The sequence below is a fragment of the Salmo salar genome, chromosome 12, assembly GCF_965601325.2.
Source record: "Salmo salar chromosome 12, fSalSal1, whole genome shotgun sequence".
NCBI lineage: Eukaryota > Metazoa > Chordata > Actinopteri > Salmoniformes > Salmonidae > Salmo > Salmo salar.
The window spans coordinates 60,187,656-60,207,663 of record NC_138302.1 but is presented as its reverse complement, the minus strand read 5'-3'; the positions used below and the strand labels follow the sequence as shown (position 1 = coordinate 60,207,663).

At 40.6% G+C, this 20,008-nt stretch overlaps 1 protein-coding gene across 1 annotated transcript; it reads right to left on the bottom strand.

Moving 5' to 3' along the window:
- Nucleotides 1-7,007: 7,007 nt before the first annotated feature.
- Nucleotides 7,008-19,488, bottom strand: frs3 (fibroblast growth factor receptor substrate 3). Its single transcript, XM_014132370.3, has 7 exons — nucleotides 19,212-19,488; nucleotides 16,377-16,501; nucleotides 16,195-16,283; nucleotides 15,356-15,542; nucleotides 14,867-15,028; nucleotides 12,664-12,788; nucleotides 7,008-12,464 (listed from the first exon to the last, which is right to left on the bottom strand). Exons 3-7 carry the CDS (start codon nucleotides 16,258-16,260, stop codon nucleotides 11,070-11,072), a joined length of 1,935 nt encoding a protein of 644 aa, XP_013987845.1. The 5' UTR covers nucleotides 16,261-16,283; nucleotides 16,377-16,501; nucleotides 19,212-19,488; the 3' UTR covers nucleotides 7,008-11,069.
- Nucleotides 19,489-20,008: the final 520 nt, after the last annotated feature.

Sequence of the window (20,008 nt, the reverse complement as noted above, 5' to 3'; positions counted from 1 at the left end):
CAGGGTACTGGTGTTTTATCATGTCCAGGATGGGTTCTAGGTAAGCCCATATGGCTGCTGGATCATGCCTTCTGCTGGGTGATATGGTGCAAAAGGAGATGGGGGGGGCTCCTCTGCCACATAGAGGACACCAGTGTGGAGTGTCACTTGCTTGTGTGACACCCCCAAAGTGAACTGACTGGATCTCTGAAGCATACTTGCAAGTGATGTGTGATTGCAATATTGAAACAGTAATAAAATGCTAATAAGTCTTTTTTAATATAATTGTTGAGGTTTTTATAAAACATTACATTGAAAAAAAAGTTTGGGGTGTTATTGATCGTCACTGGCGTTATCGTCATGTCACTGGTGTTACCAGCAAGAACAGTAACACCAGTGACGATAACACCAGTTACAAATCTGCAGACAAGATGGCATATCTAAGATGGTGGCCACTGTAGCTCAAATCACACTTCTTAAATTGTAAATAAATCACTTAATCACATTTTAATCAATTTTCCTTTTCCCTTACCATAAACTGTATAACACCAGTGACACATCTGAAGTCCTCGCATGAAATTACCAAGTTAATCATCAAATTGTTAACATATGAAAAGAGAGTGCACACTCACCAAGTGTTTTCCAAACACTCCCGTCTCCAATGAACCTTTGACGCAGGAAGAATTTGGCAAAGATGTTGCATTTTTTGAAAGTGGTGGTTTTTATACATTTTAACACCAGCGACATGAAATTGAGAGACAGCTATTACTTGTAAACTATTTATAATATTTATTAGATATTTTCGTTTTTTAAGTAGTCCACTAAATAACTATAATACTTTCCTTTGTATTATGACATTTATTTTTTAACTCAAAATATGTCACTAAACCATGACTCCTGACCTGAGGGACAAGACAATTTCATGGTACTGACCGTGCTCTACAATATATTAAAAAAAAAACATGTTTCCAATATAACTGTCTTACATATGTTTTATTAATAATAAAACACTTCAATTATCTCACATTTTTTCGTGTTTTTCCTGATGAATAAGACCGGGTTAGAAAGTCACCATTTTCGTAGAATGACCCAAATCGGCAATTTCTCAGCCTCTTAGTATAAGAGAAAACACTTTGAATGAATAACAGAAACATTTTCATGACAAGTTATGGATGAAATTGTTAAAATAACTGTTCAAAAAATGAAAAACACAGAAACATCTATTTTAGGGTGAATGTCTGAGATGTGCAGTATAAACTAAAATATTAAAGTCATTTTAAATAAAAAATGACTGCAGTTGAAGTGTCCAGGTGTAATGTTGTCATGCAGTACATATTTTTGCCTAAAATCTTCTGAAATGTCATTCATTCGGAGAATGTTAAGGTGCAGGTGTAAACTTTTCACTAGGTTACTGGGCATGGTTACATATTCACCATAGTAGCAGGAACCATGCAGAAAAGGACACTGTGAAAAGAAAATATACAAGCCAGCATAGTATGGTCCGGGACAGCCCTATAGTGTGAATATGTTTACCAGCTTATGTCATTAACATTTAACCCACTGGTTGGGAAACAAACTGGTTGGGTTTCTAAGATGATATCCTACTCTGGGATTAACAGAGAACCATCAAAGGTAAACATAATTATCATAGATAATGTAGTTCAAAGGTACCCATAGAAATGCGATGAGAACTCATTCTAGTTCTGTTAAGGTACCATTATCTACGGGAGTGTTTCTCAACCTGTTTTGTATCAGGGACTGGTAAGCTAGTGTTTCATCTTCTACAATCTTTCCTTCTTCGGGGGACTGATTACTGTACTTTCAAACTAGCACTGTAGAAGTGACCAAACTATTGTCAGGTAACCATTTCAGGTGCCGCTCATTGTCAGGAACCAGAGGTTGAGAAACATTGGCCTATAGGGCGTTAATGCTCAAAAGCATAACATTCACAACGTGATCTGTTACATTGCATGGGTTCTGGTGTTAACACTATAAACATGAATTATTGATCTCAAATTAATATTGGTTGGGATCTTTCCTCAAGCGTCTTATATTACCGACACCAAACGGAGTAAAAACAATAAAAGCTCTGCTTTATTTTTGACACAATGGTTCATTAGCCATGAAACAAGACAGACAACACGACAACTATATAAGTCATATATATTTTACAGCTGGATCAAAATCTCTAGTACTTACTACAAAACCATGCTCTCTGTACAGAACATCACAAAACTTGTTACACAGGCAGACACCAAGTGCATGCTCAAAGTAAAGTAGTAAACAATATTTCACTTGCCTAAAGCAGTCTCAAAATTCATATCATGTAAAATGTCAGGTTCTTCGTAAAACAAAGGTAAAACAGGATAATTAAGTAATAACCTATTAAAATGTAAATTCTCCACTCTTACTGAGTGAGTCATTTCATTTCAGCATGCCATGACACCCACCATCTCAGATTGTTCTGAAATGGTTTCTGTAGTTAGAAACAGAGAAGATAAGCATTCCTGCAACATCATTTTTTTCAAAGACAATTTAAACTGAGAAATGAAGCTAATTGATTTAACCCAATTTGGCAATTTTAAATATATAGGATTCATATAACATTCAATAAATGTAGTACCCAACATCAGATTTGTACCAAATATATTCTTAACAATGATTAAGACATGAGGAATCCAAATAAATGGTCAAAAGCCACCCACGGACCCACCAACCCCCACACCAAGCCCACCCAATGACCAGTATACAGTATCAGTTCTCTATGTTTGACAAGTAGTATGAAGCTGCAACATTAAGTAATGTGTATTCATACTATGTAATGTATTCTCAGTGAATTTTGTGTATTTTCCACTCTGTTCAGAGAAATTAGCCATTGAAGTAGCTTGATTTCCCCTCATAAATTAGTATAAAAGTACCATATTTTTCCCACTAGATGCCACTGTTCCTACTCCTGTCACACATATTTATCCATTTTGCTGGTCTCTTGTGTTTATCAAATGGATAACAATATTTTCTATGCAACTTTGGGTAGAAAACCAATAGATTTTGCTCATGGTGAAAACAAATTGTGTGGTCATCCTCACAAGTCCAGCTAGTCTTCCATGAAATAAATTACATTTTTACTTCTCTTAGTAACCTAATGCATCAGCTCAACTCTCCTTGCATAGTCCAACAAGTGCCAGCTCTCTGAGAGGGCTATCCTATGGTGCAATTATGTTATGAAGCCCAACAATTTGATGGAGAAATGGGCTAATAACAAAAAATGTGACAACCCTAATACAATTATAAAATTATAAACCATTGCATGGCTATGTTTCAATAAAATGATTAGAAAACATCTCTAGATGTTTTGTCTGGATCAGTTAGACCCTTAGAGAACATAACATTGAAACTATTAGATCTGCTGTAGCCTAATGGTTTACTTGTTCACCACTAACTAATCCAGACCTTTTTTGAATGGAAATAAACCACACACACACAGGGGCTGTTTCCTTGACAAAGATCAAGTCTAAGTACAAACTGAATTGCTTTCATGGAGGACTGGCTTGAATTTTGAGAAAACATTTATTTCATCATGAGCAAAAGCTATTGGTTTTCTACCCAAAGTTGCAAAGGACATGTTGTGATCCAATTAATAAATGCAGAAACATTTATAATAGGGTGTGGCAATAGCAGGAGCAGTGGCCTCTAGTGGGCAAAACCTGGTACTTTTACACAAATTTATGGGGGGGGGGGGGGAGCGACACCAATGGCTAATTTCTCTAAGCAGGGAAAGAAACCATCACCAAATTTACCGTGAATAAATTACATAGTATGAATAAACAATACTGCAAGCCACAGCTGCATACTACTTCTCAAACATAGAGAACTGATACTGTATACTGGCCGTTGGGGTGGGCTTGGTGTGAGGTTTGAGGGGGTTTGGAATCCTCATGTCTTAATCATTGTTAAGAAGTTGTTGTTGAATATTATACGAATCCAACAACTTAAAATTGCCAATTTGGGTGCAATCGATCAGCTCAAATGATCTTTCAACAAAATAATGTTGCAAGACTGCTTATCTAATCTGTTTCTAACTACAGAAACAACATTTCAGACCAATCTTTGATGGGGTTGTCGAAATCCTATTTTTTGTGCTTTTTGAGGTGGAATGACTCTGAGGTCAATTTGAACATGTACAGGCAGCTGTTGATAATTTCGTCCAACGGAAAGATTCAGTGTAAAATTGAATTAAAATGGTCATCAAAATAAAATGTTCTTGGGCCTCCCGAGTGGCGCAGCGGTCAAAGGCACTGCATCGCAAAGCTAGAGGTGTCACTACAGACCTGGGTTTGTTCCTGGGCTGTGTCAATTGACCCAGCGTTGTCCAGGTTAGGGGAGGGTTTGGCCGGGGAGGCTTTACTTGGCTCATCGTGCTCTAGCAACTCCTTGTGGTGGGCCAGGCGCCTGCAAGCTGACCTCAGTTGTCAGTTGAACAGTGTTTCCTCCGACACAATGGTGCGGCTGGCTTCCAGGTTAAGCGGGCGGGTGTTAAGAAGTGGGGTTTGTCAGGGTCATGTTTCGAAGGACGCATGACTCGACCTTTGCATACCGAGCACATTGGGGAGTTGCAGTGATGATACAAGATCAAAAAAGGGGATAAAAAACAAATACAAAAAATGTAAATACATTTCTTTACAGTAGAATTTTAATGTTGACATTACATTTAGTCACATACATATTTTTCATACAAGTCCCGCTCTTCAATGGTTTATATAACATAACTCTCGCCAAATGGCATACATTCACCATTATAGCATTCACCAAATGGCATTCCTGTTTAGTTTTGTATTGGGACATGGGTGGGACAGGGACAGCAAGGGGTGCAGACAACATCCTGTATTATGCTGGACATCTTGTTTCAGCATGGTGGTATATAGAATGTTTTTTTATCCCACAAATATAATGAGATGCTATGAGTTTCATCTTTCCACATTTCAATAGATGTAGCAAAAATAGCTTAGTTACAGTAACTCCAATGAAGATAAGAGAAGACCTTCACTGCGTCATACTTATATACACACACACAGTACCAGTCAAAAGTTTGGACACACCTACTCATTTAAGGGTTTTTATTTTTACTATATTGTAGAATAATAGTGAAGACATCAAAACTATGAAATAACACATATGTAATCATGTAGTAACAAAAAAAGTGTTAAACAAATCAATATATATATATATATATATATATATATATATATATATATATTATATATACTTCAAAGTAGCCACCCTTTGCCTTGATGATAGCTTTGCAAACTCTTGGCATGCTCTCAACCAGTTTCACCTAGAATGCTTTTCCAATAGTCTTGAAGGAGTTCCCACATATACTGAGCACTTGTTGGCTGCTTTTCCTTCACTCTGCGGTCTAACTCTTCCCAAAACATCTCAATTGGGTAGAGGTCGGGTGTTTGTGGAGGCCTGGTCATCTGATGCAGCACTCCATCACTCTCCGCCTTTGTCAAATAGCCATTACACAGCCTGGAGGTGTGTTGGGTCATTGTCCTGTTGAAAAACAAATTATAGTCCCACTAAGCGCAAACCAGATGGAATTGTGTATCGCTGCAGAATGCTGTGGTAGCCATGCTGGTTAAGTGTGCCTTGACTTCTAAATAAATCACTGACAGTGTCACCAGCAAAGCACCTCCACACCATCATACCTCCTCCTCCAAGCTTCACGGTGGGAACGACACATGCAGAGATCATCCATTCACCTACTCTCACAAACACACAGCGCTTGGAACCAAAAGTCTCAAATTTGTACTTATCAGACAAAAGGACAGATTTCATTGCTCATGATTCTTGGCCCAAGCAACTCTCTTCTTATTATTGGTTTCCTTTATAGCAATTTGACCACGCAATCTCCTCTGAACAGTCGATGTTGAAATGTGTCTGTTACTTGAACTCTGTGAAGCATTTATTTGGGATGCAATTTCTGAGGCTGCTAACTCCAATAAACTCATTATCTGCAGCAGAGATAACTCTGGGTCTTCCTTTCCTGTGGCGGTCCTCATGAGAGCCAGTTTCATCATAGCGCTTGATGGTTTTTGCAACTGCACTTGAAGAAACTTTAACAGTTCTTGAGATTTTACGGATTGACTGACCTTCATGTCTTAAAGTAATGATGGACTGTCGTTTCTCTTTGCTTATTTGAGCTCTTGCCATAATATGGACTGGGTCTTTTACCAAATAGGGCTATCTTCTGTATATCACCCTACCTTGTCACAACACAACTGACTGGCTCAAACACATTAAGAAGGAAAGAAATTCCACAAATTAACTTTTAACAAGGCACACCTGTTAATTGAAATTAAATCCAGGTGACTACCTCATGAAGTTGGTTGAGAGAATGCCAAGAGCGTGCAAAGCTATCATCAAGGCAAAAAGTGTCTACTTTGAAGAAGATATTTTGATTTGTTTAACACTTTTTTTTGGATACTATTTCATAGTTTTGATGTCTTCACTATTACTCTACAATGTAGAAAATAGAACAAAAAAAGAAAAATCCTTGAATGAGTAGGTGTGTCCAAACTTTTTACTGGTACTATATATATATATATATATATATATATATATATATATATATATATATATATATATATATATATATATATATATATATATATATATACATACAGAGAGATACATACTTACAAGAAATACAAATATACGAAGAAGAAACTCAGATTGCAAATTTTGAAATTTAGAGAAAACTTTTGACCACTCACCTTTTTTTGTTTTCAGCAAGGATAGAAACATTAAGCATAGTTGCCCTTCATCTATACAGTCTCTCTTTGCTTATTACATTCATACCGCAGGTAAAACCAAGACCAGAGGGTGAGAGAGAGTCATTGGCGTCTCTCAGGGAGAGTCCTATAGAGTTCCTAGTGAATCTCAGCCAGGTGTGTCCCTGGCCTGTAGTCAAAGTCATAGTACTAAACCACATTTGGCACTCAGTCAAATATTAGTGTACATCACAGTCATTTAGTTTGGCCTACCCAACCTTTATATCAATCAACCAACACACATTATTATCACCATTAACATACAGGTTCAACAGGTTTCAATTGCACTGGTCTTATTGGACTAGAAGAGCATTAGCTCAGCATGTGATTGAATGAAAATAACGGACCCCTGTCTGCATCATCGTCACCTACCAGTGGATATCACGCATGCATTCAATGGTAAATAAATAAACAAATGAACAAACAAACAAAAACATTTTGAAATACAGTACCAAATCACTGTAACATTCCTTAGATTTTGAGCTACTTTGTTTGTACCTTGGTAATATTATGGAACTAAGTGCATTTTGGACCTAGAGCGGCATTTTGAGGGGCTGTGGAAGGAAAATTACTTATTTTCTCATAATCCCGAGCATCGTAGCAAGAAACGCCACCTTGTGGTGGTCAGGCAGTTGTGATGAAATTACATAAAAGAGCAAAAAACTGTTGTTTGAATTAAATTCTGGTCAAACTTTATTTGAAGGTACACATTTTAGCTACTAATTTGTAGTTTATAAGTGTGGATATACGTAGCTCATAAGGTCTTTATTGTGTCTTATTAGCTATACATTAGGCCTCAATTAAGTGGTTTATTATTTAAACATAAGTCATGTGTTACCGGACAATCCTTCATTGTTAATCTTTTGTCGCTTTTCAAGGAAAATCTAAGTGACAACATTGATATGACAAGATATGAATCCCAAAGTAATTTCTGGACAATATTTCTGGTAACACTTTAGTATAAGGAACACATTTTAAGGTACTATTCCTGTGTAGCTTTACAATTAAGTGTCACCAAATTGATAACGATGACTGACTAATGTATATACAAACCGTCAAACCGTTAGAAACAGTCCGAACCACTGTATCAGTGCAAACACAGTACACAGAGATGTTTGCCGTATGCCTTCTGACACCTAACCTGGCCCTTCAAAAGGCTTCGACATTCGAAAGCCACACGTCGTCCAGAAAGCTTGGCAACAGTCACTTATGGCACAATTAAGTCAGGTGTTGAGTAAGCGCAAATCTGCTGTATAAGACAATCAAGAAAACAGAAACATACTTTTTTTTTTCACGTTCTAATCTAAGCATGTATACAATAACAAAGTTATAATATTGTCAACAGGAGGCCTGAGAGAGGTCTTAGTTCCAATGCTGATTCACATAAAAACAGGGGATCAAATACAACAGACCTGTGGAACCATTAACAACGCGCCTCGAACCTCGCACACATTGGTCTGAATAAACCTCATCTCCAACAATACATCTCTATTTAACCATTATTGCGAAATGTAAACACCCTTTAAATGTATCACGAAAATATATATGTGTGCAAACGGATATATCCCTGTCTGAAAAATGTCCACAAACAGTGAGTAGACCTACGAATATCTTTCCATCAGATTAAATAAGCAGTTATGAGGATTACAGTTGCTAAGCCTGTGCTGCACCTTCAGCCACATTACTTCAGATTAGACAGCCAGATTGTAATGAAAACAATGTTTGGCATGTGGATTGATCACACCAATCCAAGAGAAATAAGACATAGAAATGAGAAATTAAAACTTCTTTGAATTGAAAACACATTTTCATACTGGTAGCCCTGATGCAGTGATCTTGAGTGAATACGAAAATGGTAGTTCCATTTACTAAACAATATGGTAAACAATCCTGCATAGCCACTACCATCCCTACCTCCTCGTACTGTCTGAACTTCTACCTTATAGCAGCGTAAAACCACTGGAGTTGTGAAGACTAGATAGATATAACGAATCCGTTGTCTCACTCCGATATGGCTGTCAATGTATAGCCTAGCCTATGAGGTGAAATGTGTCTTTCTTGCCCTTTCTTGTCCAGTTGACCTGGACCAGCTACATGGATTCATGAGGAGGAGTACAAAGGGTTAACAATATATCAACCCTGACCCCGTTCAGTATGTATCAAGAGTCTCAGAGTAGGAATGTTTTTGCCTTTTTCGATCATAATGAATACGATTACATGGACAGGGGAGACCTGATCCTAGATCAGCACTCCTACTCTTGATACATACGGCCCTTGACCTCCAAGCTCTTTCCTTTGTTTTTGACATGTAGGCTAACTCCTTGCCTCTTAGCCCTCAGGTTTTCTATTACACGTCCTAATGGCACATAGATTTGATTCATAATGTTCATACAGGTAACAGTAAAGATTTGGCACTTTAATATATTAATACAGTCTTTCTTCTTCAGAATGTAATGTTATTAATTACAGGCATAACAATGGTATTACAATGGTGTCCCAGACAGTGTGACGATGACTGGTGATACTTTGGTCTCCAAATCACCAACTGGCTAGATTACAAAAAACTGTTTGTCACATTTTTATGCAAAACAATCACCATATAGACATCTCAATGAATAAATAAATAAATAATATCCTCAGCCAAATGCTCAATGATAAAAGACTTTCCATAAACAGTTAACATTAAAACATAATGATATATTCCCCTTTAAAACAGACCCTCAGTTGATAACCCTCAGTTATCAATCTGATACTTACTAAAATAGTAAACCGGTAATTTTTATATGAGGTTATTATTAATATCTTTAAGCCATTATCACAGGTTATCAACTTCTTCTCTAAAAAATGTAAGTTGCTATAGGTCTCTATAATGTTGCAAAAAAAAATACATCCATACAATATTTGGGTCTGTGTGATGACATCACCATCTCGAAGGAGTTTTGTCAGATCACAACCTTTCTGTTACTCCAGATGAGGGATTCGGAACTGTGGGGACTTCAAAGGTAAAAAGTGCAAAGGTAACCATAGTTTAGGAATTAGATATGGATTCCTATTCAAGTGGAATGGATATGGAGTCAGAGATGAATTCAATCGTCTCAATAGTTGTGTCGTGCGCGTGTGTGTGTGTGTGTGTGTGTGTGTGTGTGTGTGTGTGTGTGTGTGTGTGTGTGTGTGTGTGTGTGTGTGTGTGCGTGCGGATGTTGAAAATCTATCAACAGACTGTGACTGTATCATATTATCAAGGTTACTATTATTTCCATTTTAGATTCAATTTCAACATGAAAAATGTATGATATTTAATCTTGGATTAAGAGAGAAAATATAGTCCAAAAAAAAATTCTGCTTTGGGGTCTTTTTTTTTTTTGACTAAAAATATAATACTGAATAGGATGTAAGATTACAATTCCAAAGGATAATGTGCAAACTGTACTGATCTGTACTAATTCCTGAGGGCAGATAGTTATAAATAAATATCATCAACTGTCCTTTCTATCAGTCACGGGGTCAGAAGAAGTGCTTGTGAGGTGAAGAATGCACATTATTATAATTCAATTGGGGGAATAACAAACTGTTTTCATGTCAGAAAATGTTCAGTCAATTTTACAATGTAGACTAGTAAACCTGAACTCGATAGTAGCCCATGTTCGTAAACGGGGACGTAAAATAAATAAAACAACAACACTGAATGATAACAGAATGAGGAACCTAGCTACTTTATGATGGGCAATACTCTTACATCTAAAATCAACCATCACTGGTCAAACACAAAGTTGGAGACCTGACTCGTCCATTCCTGCTCCCACCCTGAACCAAACCCGGGGCCTTGGCACTCAACCAACACAAAGCAACAAAAAAAAGAACATTGCCAAACGGTATAACCAAAAACAATGGTAGCTTAAGGGTTTAACCATAAACCCAGCCAACCACGACCAAGGTTTCTGCTGCTAACTCAGATAGCATCTCACCACAGTCAGAAGGTGACCCACAATAATATGGCAACTTCAAACCAATCTTGCTCCATAAAGTGGAATATGCACAGATAGGTTTTAGTTCGTTTTCTAATTAGGTACCTGTATATGATCCAGCTGGCCAGGACAGGACAGAACAGGCAGGTGGCTGGATGAGAGTGAGGGGTCCAGTGTGCTGCTGAGTTGCCTATACCTGTCTGTCCAGCCAAGCGCTCCACCCAAACCTGTTTCTCTCTCTCTCTCTCTACTCCCTCCCTTCATCTTTCTCCGTCTCTCCTCCTCCTCACTGCATCTACAGAGGCAGGTCTGTGCTGTTGTGGCGAGTCTTTCTCGATGTCCCATCGTCCCGGGGGAGGGCTTTCTGCAGGTTGGACATGGCTGCTGTCTTCTTCAGGTCAATCACAGCGTAGAACTCACTGCGCCGTGGGGCCTGCTGGGGGCCACATTTGAGGGGTGGCAGGCGCTGGTGCTGTGGCTGAGGCTGAGACTGGGCTCCCCCTCCTCCACCCCCCCCGAGGGCCTGGCACGGCGGCTCCGCATCGAGGTCCACCTGGATGTAGTTGAGCTGCCTCGACGGGGGCATGTGACTGTGCTCGCAGCCCTCCCCCCGACCAAACCCTCCTCCAGGCCGCCTACGGAAATCAAAGCTGAATATTCGGCCGCCCCGATCCGGCTGGCGGTGGCAGGGCTGGAGGTGCTGGGGTTGAGGGGGGCAGGCATGTCGCAGCCGACTGGGCTGGACCTGAACCTGGACCTGTTCTGTGTTGACATAGTTCTGCAGGGCGTCACGGTGGATCCCCCCCCTCCCAAGCCCTTCCTGGTGGTACCCGTTGGGCGTCCCTGGACCCTCCGAAAACTCGTACTCGTCAAAGTCCTCCTCCTCTTCCTCGTACTCCTCCTCATCCTGCTCCTCGTCATCCTCGTCCTGCTCCTCGTCTCTCTGCAGGGCACGGTACTCCCACACCGGGGGCAGCGACGGCAGGTTCTCGTAATTGAGCAGAGCTGTCCGCCGGTGACCACCGCCCATCCCCGCGCCCCGCTCACAGGGGTACCCCTGGGGGGGCAAAGAAGATGGGCCGTGGGGGTGCGGGTTGAGGGGGTGTGATTGTGGGTGAGAGTGACTGTCTCCGGTGGTGCTGCTGCTGCTGCTGGAGCCCACAGACTGGGACATGCTGCTGGGGCTGAGTCTCAGCCGGCGGCCCCCCCTCAGGCCGTTGATATTCTCGTAGGTGAGCTGGCAGCCCTCCTGGTGTTCGTGGCCAGGGTGCCGGTGCATCACGTGGTGGTAGTGAGGGTGGTGATAGGAGTGGGAGTTGTACACGTGCAGAGGAGGCTCGTCCCCCTCTGTCTCTGAACCTGTGGCGCCCTCTACAGGCCGCATGGCGTGTGGATTGTGGCCCCCGTGCCTCTCCCTCTCTCTCTCCAGCAGGTGGCGCTGTGCAGGGGTGGGTCCCAGCATGAATTTCACCTCCTGAGAGGAAGGCTGAAGGAATACCTGGGGTTCCTTGCGTTGTTCCTCGAGTGGACAACAGTGCATGCTGGTCTGCCCACCTCCTTGGCCCACGACAGGCATGGCTCCCCGGGTTGACTCAGGGAAGGAAGTGGGTCGCACCTCGGGTAGGGAGTGTACACAGTGTCGACTGGAGAGTTCCCCATCCACAGTAACAGTATTCACATAGGTGTGAGCCTGCAGAAGGAGAGGGAGAAGGAGACAGAGAGAGCGAGAGAGGGAGAAAAGAGAGATTAGCAAGGACTCAGAGATCACCCTTCCCTAGGATATTACCGACACATTGCGAGGTGAAGAGTCAGCAGTGGTTACAGTGCTGCTTGGTTCGGCACTATAATCAGAAAATCATACTACTATAGAGGTTAGGGGTCAGTCTTACCTGGTCCTCCAGGCCCATGTGGCTGTGGCCGTGGGGGTCGTCAGTTAGAGAGGGCTGGGAGGATTCAGCTCTCATGGGATACCCCGGGTACCCGTTGGGAAAACCCTGGACGGGGAATGCTGGAGCTGGAGACAGAGAACAATACACACAGTGTTGAATGGGAGTCTGGTGAATGAGGTTAGATGTTTTTATGCCTAATGGTGTGTGTGTGTTTCAGGGTCCCCGTTAACCGGTAATAGCTGGCTTTTGGCAACAAACTAAAAAAATGAAAGGCCGATAAATAAAACTGCCGCCGGCCAATTGTTCGGGAGAAGAAGAAAAATCTCATTGCAATATAAGCCTTTTTAGTCTATTCATTGATGGAAATACCAGGCTATGTAAATTCATTTGACTGGTCATGCTTATCGGTCTATATGTTAATTTGCATAATTTTGTGGAATTAAATTGGTGCATATGTATTTTCGGTAGTTCTTAAGTATCTTATTTATCAAATGCGCACAGCATGCAGATATAGAGCCTAGTTTCAGTGGAAAATCTGTCAGACAGCAGGAGAGCTGCTGCTACAGCTCCTCAAACAGATTGTTCGTTGCTGCTGTAGTGAAACGTGCTTTAATAAGCCCAATCATTGCGCAACAACTTCTAAATACAATTGCATGTTAAAAACAGTTTTAATGGCCACGATTAAAAAGAGCTACTATTTTTATTTCTCAACTGGTAGCCTAATTGAAGTGCGCTTCCCATTTGCCAATTAAGTGCATCTGTAGGCAACGTTACGCAGGCTTCAGTGCGTCACACACCCCTTTCCAACAAGCTGGAGGCAGTATGCATTTTGAAACCATACACTTATCTGTTTGAAACCTGAATGTTTTACATCATATTATGAGGCATGTCTTACCTTGCTTCAAAGTAGCCTAGCCAAAATCTGACCATTTCGTGGAGGCAATTATTTTATAAAGACTTACACATTACAACCAGTAACATATTTCTCTCATGTTCTATTGGTTTTCAAATCAACTTTCATTAATTGTCCAGTAGCCAAAGGCACAATCCTAGTCATATTAGCAACCCATGTTAGTTGTTAAATCTTTAGATCTCCCCTCTATCTAAATTTAAATGTACAGTTTCGCATTCTAAGTTTCACATGAAATCGCTCGCAGTGTTTTCCTGCAAATTTCTTTCTTTGGCATTATGGGACAAACATTCGCGTGTAGCCTACTGCCTTGTACGCATTGCTGCGCTTATAATGTGAAGAAATAATAGTTGAGCAACATTTTAAGCTAAACGTTCTGGTCTGTTGCATCAGCCTCAATGCTTTTTAAAGTTTATTTTTATGTAGCTTGGTTGTATAAATTTGGGATCTATTGTCCCACAACTGTCCCAGAGTCTGTTCGGAATAGGCTATTTCTTTCTTGCACAGAACGACAAGCTGACTAATAGAAGAGGTCAACTTCTCTACTATGGGGGATAGTAGATTGACATAGGCTAGTGATTTTGCTGTTCGTTACTCGTCTTGTTGGCTGAGGAAATGTGGACAGTTATTCTAACATCTTCAAAGTGCGCAACAGAATTAGGTAGGAAGGACACACGTCGTTGCATCCTCGAGTTGCATGTTCTGTTAAGATGAACTACCATAATCTAAATGTGATTTCGGTCATTCTAAGCACCTAATCAGGTTATGCAGCCAATGCATATGGGTCCTGTGAATTTCGCAAATGTCTGGTCAATTAAAATGCTGCCGGTCAATTGTCCGGGGCCACATTTTCCAAACGGAAACCCTGGTGTGTGTCTATGTTTGTGCTGTATTGCATAGAATGATTTGTAATGTAACCTTTGTTTTACCCACAAGTCATTGTATTTTCGACCCTTCCACCTCCCTCTCTGCTCTATTCATCCACCTCCCTCCCTGCCTCTGAACAGGTTGGAGCATGGAAACTGGGTTTGACGAAAGGATTTACTGTAAGACATTTCGACACCAGATCCCTGATCTCCGGAATTATTACGGAGTTTTTCCCCCCAAACTACTTTCAAAACATCAAACACATATTCTCAGCTTTTGTGTCACATCTGTCCTGCATTGCAGTCAAACACCTTCACAGCATTCAACAAAAGCAAAGAAGCAATCATGTACTGTATAGATGATGCGCACATGTGTGTACTGGATGTTTGTATGTGTGTGTGTGTTTATATTTGTGTTTGTGCTTACTGTTGGGTGTCTGTGGGGTGCGAGGCATGTCTATCTCTCGTGCGTGTCCGCTGCCGGTCATGATCATAGGCTCCTCCACCACATTGATACTGTTGCACTGCATCAGCTCCTGGAGGAGGTTGAAGATCTCCTCCGCACGAGAACATTTAAACGCAAAGATTCCTGCACGACCACAGAGAAAACACACACATACATGTTTAAGTTATCTTAAATGAATCGAAAACTGTTCTTGACCGAGAAAAAAAAAAAATGAAGAAAATGTAGAAGTTATCTGAAACAATTCACTCAACTACAACAACCAACTTTAGGCTTCTAATATGACAGCAGCTAGCTAATCAGTTAAGTACAATTCTCCCATTACAATTGTGGTTCATTTTCGTACAAAAGTAGAACAAGTAGAGCACTGCATATGCACACGTATGTACACACATTTCATAGGGCAACGTTTTGTCTATGTAGTGTTAGCTAAGCCAGGTGGTTCAGACTCACCCTGTCCAGTCTGGCAGCGCCGGCCACTCTCGAATGAGAAGAGGTTGGAGTCGTAGCCGTAGCGCCGCAGACACAGGTAGGGCCACCGGATGGCGTCCCTCTTGCGCGTGTGCAGGATGAGCTCGGTCTCGGTGAGCTCCATGGTCCCAGAGCCCAACTCATTCCCCTCGTCATCCACATTGGTTACCTGGAAAATACCAAAAAGTACAATCAAGTTATCCCAATCAAGTTTGTGGTCCCACTTTAAACGAGCTACAACTTATAAAGGCTTTATATAGCATACATTTGGTCTTCGTAAGCACGTCATAGATGCAGAGCATAAATATGTGGCTAATTTGTATTTGGAGGTACATTGTCTATAATGCAGACATTAACTGTATACAAAGCTTAACAGAGCACAGTACAGATATTAGGCATCATTAAATAGCTGAGCCATAATAGACTGGGGTATAGGATAAAAAAACAGGAAAGAACAGTTCCTCATAACAATAATATACCATGGACTACACTCTAGAAAAAAAGCTGCTATCTAGAACCTAAAAGGTTATTTGGCTGTCCCCACAGAAGAACCCTTTGAAGAACCTTTGTTGGTTCCAGGTATAACTCTTTTGGTTCAAATTAGAACCGTTTTGGGTTCCATGTAGAATCCTTTCCACAGAGGGTCCTACATGGAACCCAATATGGTTCTACCTGCAACCAAAAGTGGTTTTACCTGGAACCAAAAAAGGTTCTCCTCTGGGGACAGGCAAAGAACCCTTTTGGAACACTTTTTTCTAAGAGCGTAGGTAGCCGATACACCACACACTAGGTAGCCAACAGATGAGGGTTTAGAGATGAACCTTGAATTTGGTGAGATGGTTGTCTTGGATGGGGTCTCTGTATAGACAGCTCCAACAGCTCCCCATAGCTTCAGCAGGACAGCTGAAACCTACAGTACAGAGGGAAAGATACAGTAGATAGACATTACCCCATGAACACACACAGACACACACAAACACACACACACACACAGTATTCCTACCTAGTCCAGGCCATCAGTGGGAGTGATCCCAGCATCAATCCCAGAGTCCTCTGCTGGGTGTCATGGTTGCGAGAGAGATAGTAGGTTTGATGGAAATCTTCAACAGGAGCAGTATTTTCTCCCTCCTGCAAGAGAGGAGTAACATGGTTAAATAATGCAAAGAAGGTTTACTACTGGGCATGTATTCATAAAGTGTCTCAGAGTAGGAGTGCTGATCTAGGATCACGCACCCCTCTAATCAATAATGATCTAAAAAGCTAAACTGATCCTAGATCAGAACTCCTACTCTTAGACACTTCATGAATACGGGCCCAGGTTTACAATATACAGTAACAGTCAAAAGTTTGGACACACCTACTCATTCAAGTGTTTTTCTTCATTTTTACTAATTTCTACATTGAAGACAAATAGGGAAGACATCAAAACTATTAAATAACACATCTGGAATCATGTAGCAACCAAAAAAGTGTTTTATATTTGAGATTCTTCAAAGTAGCCACTTTTTGCCTTGATAGTTTTGCACACTCTTGGCATTCTCTAAACCAGCTTCATGGGGTAGTCACCTGGAATGCATTTCAATTAACAGGTGTGCCTTGTTAAAAGTTAATTTGTGGAATTGATTTCCTTCTTAATGCGTTTGAGCCAATCAGTTGTGTTGTGACAAGGTAGGGGTGGTATACAGAAGATAACCCTATTTGGTAAAAGACCAAGTCCATATTATGGCAAGAACAGCTCAAATAAGCAAAGAGAAATGACAGTCCATCATTACTTTAAGACATAAATGTCAGTCAATCCGGAACATTTCAAGAAGTTTGAAAGTTTCAACAAGTGCAGTCGCAAAAATGATCAAGCACTATATTGAACCTGGCTCTCATGAGGACCGCCACAGGAAAGGAAGACCCAGAGTTACCTCTGCTGCAGAGGATAAATAAATTAGAATAACTGCACTTCAGATTACAGCCCAAATAAATGTTTCACAGAGTTCAAGTAACAGACACATCTCAACATCAACTGTTCAGAGGAGACTGCGTGAATCAGGCCTTCATGGTCGAATTGCTGCAAAGAAACCACTGTTAAAGGACACCAATAAGAAGAGACTTGCTTGGGCCAAGAAACACTAGCAATGGACATTAGACCGGTGGAAATTTGTCCTTTGGTCTGATGAGTCCAACATTTGAGACTTTTGGTTCCAACCGCCTTTCTCTTTGTGAGACGCAGAGTAGGTGAACAGATGATCTCCGCATGTGTGGTTCCCACCGTGAAGCATGGAGGAGATGGTGTGATGGTGTGGGGTGCTTTGCTGGTGACACTGTCAGTGATTTATTTAGAATTCAAGGCACCCTTAACCAGCATGACTACCACAGCGTTCTGCAGTGATACGCCATCCCATCTGGTTTACGCTTAGTGGACCGGGCTATCATTTGTTTTTCAAAAGGACAATGACCCAACACACCTCCAGGCTGTGTAAGGGCTATTTGACCAAGAAGGAGAGTGGTGGAGTGCTGCATCAGATGACCTGGCCTCCACAATTACCTGACCTCAACCCAATTGAAATGGTTTGGGATGAGTTGGACTACAGAGTGAAGGAAAAGCAGCCAACAAGTGCTCAGCATATGTAGGAACTCCTTCAAGACTGTTGGAAAAACATTCCAGGTGAAGCTGGTTGAGAGAATGCCAAGAGTGTGCAAAGCTGTCATCAAGGCAAAATGTAGCTACTTTGAAGAATCTCAAATATAAAATATATTTAGATTTATTTAACACTTTTTTGATTACTACATGATTCCATGTGTTATTTCATAGTTTTGATGTGTTCATTATTATTCTACAATGTAGAAAATAGTAAAATAAAGAAAAACCCTTGAATGAGTAGGTGTGTCCAAACTTTTGACTGGTACTGTATTTTTTATTTTTTTATTACCAAAGTGAAGTTTGAGTAAAACAACAAGTCTATCACCCAAACTCTGAGTATGAAGTCGACTAGGCCTAATTCATCACCTGTATACCAGAAATAAATGAAGACAAAAATATCCAAGATAAAACCAGACATTAGAAGTGTGGGTCATAAATCCAAAGCCTTTAGAGTAGTCTGGTGTCACCCTTGGGACCAGAGATAAATAATAGCATGTCAGCTGGCCCAGATATTGGTATTTCCACTAGTATGATGCATCATGTATTTTAATTGATGGTCATGTTGCATTTGCTACATTACCATGTTTATTAGGCCTACCATGTTATAACTTCAGAAACTGACTAATGAGAAAAACAGACTAACATGAATTTGTGCAATCCCCCCAATCAAACTGGACTTCCATTAGACGCACCAGCTGTCAATATGTCTTACCTGCCCATAATATGAGAGAAATGCTTTGATCATTCACACACGTGATTTCTGTTAGGGCTTACATACAACATGTATACGCGATCCTGTCCTGATGTGATATAGGTACTACCCTGTATTATTAAGCGGGAGGAAAATGTAATTCCTTTTCAAAAGAGATGCTATAGCCATAATCAATATGCCACTTAATATTATTGATTTCATTTCGTCATCCAGACACTAAGAAAACACAACGCATGGGGATATCTAAAAATAAAATAAAAACAATGAATCGAGACGTCGCCATACGAACGCACGATGACACCGACAGCATTCATCAATTTGCAGCGCAACAGACGAACAGGTTTGATTGTAACATAACAGTTTTTTGGTGTATGAAACACTGCACCGACATTGTTTGTCTGTGAAAATGGGAGGGGACACATATGAGAAAGCCATATCGCAGATATAACAGGTTTACTAGCTAAAGGAAACATATAGCAGCGGTTGCTACTCACATGTTTGGCAAGGATTGTTAGGCTGGCTATACGAAACGGGAACGATCAAGGCTGCAAATTGTTGTCAACGGCGGCTGCGAGAGTTGGTCAGCTAGGAGTCGGTTTCTGATGCTATTGGATATGACACTTGCTTAATAAGAAAGGAAAATAAATTACGTGAAAATAAAGCAATAAACTGTTGTTGTTTTTTCCCCTTTACGCCCCCTGCTGCAGCACGGGCCTCTCTTTGACATTTCCCGACCAACGGGTTGAGAGTTCACAATCAGACAACGAGGTTTTGTGGAGCGACAAGAAGGTATAGAACGCTGGAGGACTGAATGTGATGCTGAAGGTGTAAATATGGTTTTCTATAGGACGATGAGTTACTGTAGGTGGAGCAAATCATCCGAGTATGATCAGAAGAGGGCTTTCCATCCATAGCCTAATGCTCTTGTGAGCACTGAGTCACGAACAAATCCAATCCATTAGAAGAATAATGAGAAAAAAAACATGCTTTATAGTTTGAAGGTCATCTACTTTTACCTAATTCATCACCAGGTGTACACTACTGGACCATGCTGGTTTTTATAGGCCTAAAGGGAGTAATTTCACTGCCCTTCAACCTTATATTTTATTATTTTCTATTCTATTCCTATTCTGTGATATTCTATGTGATATCCAAGTACATTAAATGGAATACAATAAAATCTAATATCTTTACATCTTTTATATATACACTACCATTCAAAAGTTTGGGGCCACTTAGAAATGTCCTTGTTTTTTAAAGAAAAGCAAAAAAAATCCATTAAAATAACATC